This window comes from Salvelinus alpinus, chromosome 8 (genome assembly GCF_045679555.1).
Source record: "Salvelinus alpinus chromosome 8, SLU_Salpinus.1, whole genome shotgun sequence".
Classification (NCBI taxonomy): Eukaryota; Metazoa; Chordata; class Actinopteri; order Salmoniformes; family Salmonidae; genus Salvelinus; species Salvelinus alpinus.
The window spans coordinates 6109877-6115876 of NC_092093.1; the positions used below are offsets into that span (position 1 = coordinate 6109877).

At 44.0% G+C, this 6000-nt stretch overlaps 1 protein-coding gene across 1 annotated transcript in view; it reads right to left on the bottom strand.

Moving 5' to 3' along the window:
- eif2b4 (eukaryotic translation initiation factor 2B, subunit 4 delta) overlaps positions 1-5763 on the bottom strand; it is a 40671-nt gene extending 34908 nt beyond the window's left edge. Inside the window, exons 1-4 of the mRNA XM_071412495.1 lie at positions 5673-5763; positions 5159-5196; positions 1724-1889; positions 1088-1312 (exon numbers count right to left, since the gene is read on the bottom strand). Of these exons, the coding sequence (XP_071268596.1) occupies positions 1088-1312; positions 1724-1889; positions 5159-5196; positions 5673-5694 (451 nt within the window). The 5' untranslated portion in view covers positions 5695-5763. The remainder of the gene's footprint in view (positions 1-1087; positions 1313-1723; positions 1890-5158; positions 5197-5672) is intronic.
- Between the last annotated feature and the right edge of the window lie 237 nt (positions 5764-6000).

The window sequence follows — 6000 nt, forward strand, 5'->3', positions numbered from 1 at the left end:
TGAACTGCCCCCTAGTCACAGCCTGAACTAATGAACTGCCCCCTAGTCACAGCCTGGCCTGGCATGAACTAATGAACTGCCCCCTAGTCACAGCCTGGCCTGGCATGAACTAATGAACTGCCCCCTAGTCACAGCCTGGCCTGGCATGAACTAATGAACTGCCCCCTAGTCACAGCCTGGCCTGGCATGAACTAATGAACTGCCCCCTAGGCACAGCCTGGCCTGACATGAACTAATGAACTGCCCCCTAGTCACAGCCTGGCCTGACATGAACTAATGAACTGCCCCCTAGTCACAGCCTGGCCTGACATGAACTAATGAACTGCCCCCTAGTCACAGCCTGGCCTGGCATGAACTAATGAACTGCCCCCTAGTCACAGCCTGGCCTGACATGAACTAATGAACTGCCCCCTAGTCACAGCCTGGCCTGGCCTGAACTAATGAACTGCCCCCTAGTCACAGCCTGGCCTGGCCTGAACTAATGAACTGCCCCCTAGTCACAGCCTGGCCTGGCATGAACTAATGAACTGCCCCCTAGTCACAGCCTGGCCTGACATGAACTAATGAACTGCCCCCTAGTCACAGCCTGGCATGAACTAATGAACTGCCCCCTAGTCACAGCCTGGCCTGGCATGAACTGCCCCCTAGTCACAGCCTGGCCTGACATGAACTAATGAACTGCCCCCTAGTCACAGCCTGGCCTGGCATGAACTAATGAACTGCCCCCTAGTCACAGCCTGGCCTGGCATGAACTAATGAACTGCCCCCTAGTCACAGCCTGGCCTGGCATGAACTAATGAACTGCCCCCTAGTCACAGCCTGGCCTGACATGAACTAATGAACTGCCCCCTAGGCACAGCCTGGCCTGGCATGAACTAATGAACTGATTCCCTTTTGCGTGGTTGGGATGGGGGGGGGGGGTGTTATTCTATGTATGTTGTATTAATTGACTCTACGTATTTACCAGTATGTGAAAGCATCAGAACTCTAATTGTCCAAGTCAAATTTCCCTTCTGAAACAAAGTTTATCATATGATACATCATAAATCAACAAGGTGCTGCAGAGGTCCACCAGCAGCTGTTGTACCTGGGTTTAGTTCACTGAGAGGGGCTTTGGTCTTGATGCTGGAGGACGAGGAGCCCGGTTGTTTAGAGGCCCTGTCAGTCTCCTGCCTGGCTCTCCTCTCTGCCTTCAGCTCAGCTTTGCTCTTGGCTGGCTTGTCTGCCGGGGAGGGGACGGGAGAGGAGTGGAAGGGAGCTGAGGCAGGCACAGGTATTGGTGCAGAGGCAGGGGCAGGCAATGCTGAGGGAGCTGGGGAAACAGACAGAGTTGGTGAACAAACCAATGAAGTGGATGGAGCAACATGAATCATAGGTAAATAGATCAATGACAAAGCTAGCAGTTTATGAAAATTAGTAAACAACTATTGGTATTTGTTTTTCAAAGATATTGAAATGATACAATCAGACCTTGCAAAATTCCCGGAACGTTCATTTAAATTCCCTGGTTTTCCAGATATCCTGGTTGAAGATTCCAGATTTTCCTGCATATTCCCTCCTGATTCCAGGAAACCTCCAACTAGGATTTCAGGAAAAACCAGGGAATTTATAGAAATTTCCCAGAATTTTGCAATCCTAAAAATAGGACCACACTGATGATGGTGCAAAAAAATGGTATGACACGACGATATCGATAGCATTAGACCAGGCTATAATACAACACCTTTCTGTGTTGCCACAGGTCGTGGTGGCAACAGGGACACAGGTGTTTTTTCCTTCTCTGTTTCTGACGGGCCCTTCTCATCCTTCCTTTCCTTCTGTTTCTTCTGTTGTTTCTTCTGTTTCCTCAGCCGTTGCTTCTCCTCTTTGGTTAACTCCTTCCCTTCATTCTAATAGGTGATGTGAAAGGGGGAAACCATTTAAATTCAAATCACTTTTTTGACAGCATCCCTTTTGATATACAGGGTCAGTAGCTATATACAGGGACAGTTCCAGGGTCAGCTTTAACCAGAATAGAAAGAGGAGTGGAAGGCCCCGGTGCACAACTGAGCAAGAGGACAAGTACATTAGAGTGTCTAGTTTGAGAAACAGACACCTCACAAGTCCCTCAACTGGCAGCTTCATTAAATAGTACCCACAAAACACCAGTCTCAACATCAACAGTGAAGAGGCAACTCCGGGATGCTGTGTAATTCCCCCCAAATTTGATGTGGTCAAAACATCAACTTGTGCGATGTCGTGACAAATACTACATATAACCTACACTGAGTAGACAAAACATTAGGAACACCTTTCTATGACAAAGACTGACCAGGTGAAAAGCTATGATCCCTTATTGATGTCACTTGTTAAATCCACTTCAAGATCTGTGTAGATGAAGGGACAGTTTCCCGTGTGTATCAAACATGGTCCACCACCCAAAGGACTTCCAGACAACTTGACTCAACTGTGGGAAGCGTTGGAGTCAACATGGGCCAGCATCCCTGTGGAACGCTTTCGACGCCTTGTCGAGTCCATGCCCTGACAAATTGAGGCTGTTCTGAGGGCAAGTGGGGGGGGTGCAACTCAATATTAGGAAGGTATTCTTAATGTTTTGTCCACTCAGTGCACACTCAGTGTACATTTAATTAGATATGGCAAAATAATTCAATATCTTAAATTTAGGATGATAGTAAATGAAGCAAACGCACAGATATTTTCAATACTCACACATATTTCTCACTAGTTAAACCATTGATATATATATATTGTAAATGCTCCTAAGCCATTGATCCTGACTCTGTTCCATTACACACGTTTTTTGTACGGTTGAGTTTTGTTAAGAGCCCCAACGCTCGGTCTGAACATTAACACGCATTGCTTGCGTTACGGTTTTGGGAGCATAAGGGCCTTATCTTTCATATTCTAAAGAGGGTCTAGTGTAACGAACCTGGGTTTATAAGCGCGGAAATCGACTCTGCCGCACGAGCATGCTTTTGCGGCACAGTCGATAGCGCGCTGGACTTCGGGCTAGAAGGTCGAGGGTTCGAGACCTGCTCCCTGCTGTTTCATTACAATATCATCAAGATGTAAATAAAATAATACTTTAAAAAATGTGTTTTTAAATAAGGTATAATTGATACACACCTTCATAGATGGGTTAACTGACGAAGTCACGAAAACGATGCGCATGTTTTTAAACGGGGCAGAAGTCTGAGTTTTTGTGAGTCTGGACTGGCCAGATAGCTACCAACGATGACAACTGCCATGTGTGGAATCGTAAGCGACTCGTTTCAGCTAGTTTCATCTTGTTCTTGATACCATGTCTTGTTTGAGGTGTTTTGACTGATTTCATGTCAACGCTAATATGACAAAAATTCACTAGCTAGCTAGCTAACCAACTAACAATGTATTTGAGAGACAACAAGTGGTCATTGTGCAAATGTATTTATGTTTTCAATAAACATTTGGAGACGCAATATAGTTTACATGTTGTCAACAGTCTAAACTAACCCGTTCCGTTCTGCCCCATAGTTGTGCATGATTCGGTCTTGTTGTTAAACAACCAGCCTGTCTATAGGGTTAGTGTTCCCACACGGCCATATCTCCATGTCACATCGCTTGTTTACAGAAGACAGAAAGACAAGACATAGGTGGCCACCTGTGCTAACTCGCTCTCAAAAAAAAAAAATGCTTATTTTTGTGCAGTTTTGTGCTGCTACCATGTTGGTTTGCTACCATGCTGTGTTTTCATGTATTGCTGCCTCGCAATGTTTTCATGTGTTGCTGCCTCGCAATGTTTTCATGTATTGCTGCCATGCTATGTTGTCGTCTTAGGTCTGTATGTAATGTTGTCTCTCTTGTCGTGATGGTGTTCTTTTGTCCTATATTATATATATATTTTTTTTTTCATCCCCCGTCCCCGCAAGAGAGGCATTTTGCCTTCTGGTAGGCTGTCATTGCAAATAAGGAATTGTTCTTAACTAACTTGCCTTGTTAAATAAAGGTTATATATAATTAAAAAAAAATACAAATATCTAGCATTCTCCGTACACCGGTGTGTAAGTGTAACTGGAGACGAAGTGTAGTTGGTAAACTGGAGGCTCACACCGCTTGCGGATCTGTGCAAAACTGCTACAGTAAGTGTATATCGCTGATATGAAAGACAAGGGGCATAATATCAGCATATGTTTTGAAAACCGGTTTGAAAGCGATGATTGACGTTTCTCTAAATGTTAAAAAGACAGCGTCGGGAAATTGTAGTTCACACGGAGCCATCAGTGTAGGAATGTAAGATCTGAAAACTACATATGGAGAAGAATGGTTTTCAAGAGCTAATACCGACCATACCCTTACGCTTGTTTACAATGAGCTGCACTAGGGTATGAACACAATCACGGTTACATGCTGTGAAGCCGGCGTGAGACACGGGTCGGGAAAACGTACCTCAATGCAGGGATGAGATATGCCACTGTACTCCAAATTTGACCTTTATGCACACTGTTCCATTGAGAAGATTGAAATACTGCGAGTTGTTCCAGAAAACTACCCTTTTCATCCTCACGCAAAGCTAACAGTAGCCACCTCAGCCATTTTGGAACGGCAGTGTCAGCCAATCAGCTCCTTTGTTGTTCAACGCAACATGACACTGGCAAATCCCATCCCTGCATTGAGGTATGTTTTTTCGACCCATATCTAAAACGCCCGCCCCTATGGTTTCTTAATGTAACCATGATCGCGTTCCAACCACAGTGCAGCTCAGTGTAAACAAGTGTAAAGGTACGGTCGGTATGAACTCACAAGCACAATTTACATTTACATTTAAGTCATTTAGCAGACGCTCTTATCCAGAGCGACTTACAAATTGGAAAGTTCATACATATTCATCCTGGTCCCCCCGTGGGGAATGAACCCACAACCCTGGCGTTGCAAGCGCCATGCTCTACCAACTGAGCCACACGGGACCGTTAACCAGGCGCTCTAGACCAGGGCGTCCATAGAGGGTCTGTGCATCAGGCTGAACGTTTGACGCCCCTTAAAGTGATAAGAGCGTCTGCTAAATGACTTAAATGTAAATGTAAAGTGAAACATATTGTATAAGAAATATGAATATCATGTCGTTTTTGTTCTCGGATTTAAAATAATTCGGTACATTGTCTCAGTATTTGAATATACTTACTTTTGAGCGTGTGATATTATCTTTGTTGTCAGGGCCATCTGTAACGCAATGAATACAGTGTGGTGATGAGGATGACACATAACGGTAAAAGTTGCACCTGCATCCAGCTGTGACAATGCTATCTTCATCTTGCTAGCTAGCCATGTGCTAGCTAAACAGTGATATCTTACAGGAGAACTAACGTTAACTAGCTAGCTATAGCACTTTTACTATGGTGTTGTTTTAAATAAATCTTCTTTTTTATGGTTGGCTCATGAATCAAACCAATGTGAATGACGCAATATTCTTCAGTAACATGTAACGGTGGTGACTATAGCTACCATGACTTCTCAGGCTAGTTAGCCAGCAATGCTAACCACAACACCTACCCACAACGACTGGTGTAGCTAGTTAACATTTACTATAAGGCACACAAGCTGACACGTCAGGTTACTCCGTGATATTTCAACCAGAGCTGTAGCTATAGTCGATGTATCTAAAGTGTATTGACAGCTGTCATTCTTTTCAGACTCACTCGGTTCTCCACAGTCTGCCATGTTTACGATAGTTTCAGCAGGAAATTCCCGCAAATGGAAAAGAGTCAGAATTAGTGCGGGGGAAAAAGACAGTGCACTCTTGCGGTTGAAGTTAACGGGTCTCACAAGCAACTACAAATTCGGTATTTGTTAAGGGCATTTTCATTATTTTTTATAAACTGTCACTCATCTGACTTCCCGGTATTCATGGTTCTCACAGACAGTAGTGTAAAGTACTTAAGTAAAACTACTTTAAAGTACTACTTAAGTAGTTTTTGGGGTATCTGTACTTTGCTATTTATATTTTTGACTACTTTTACTTCACTA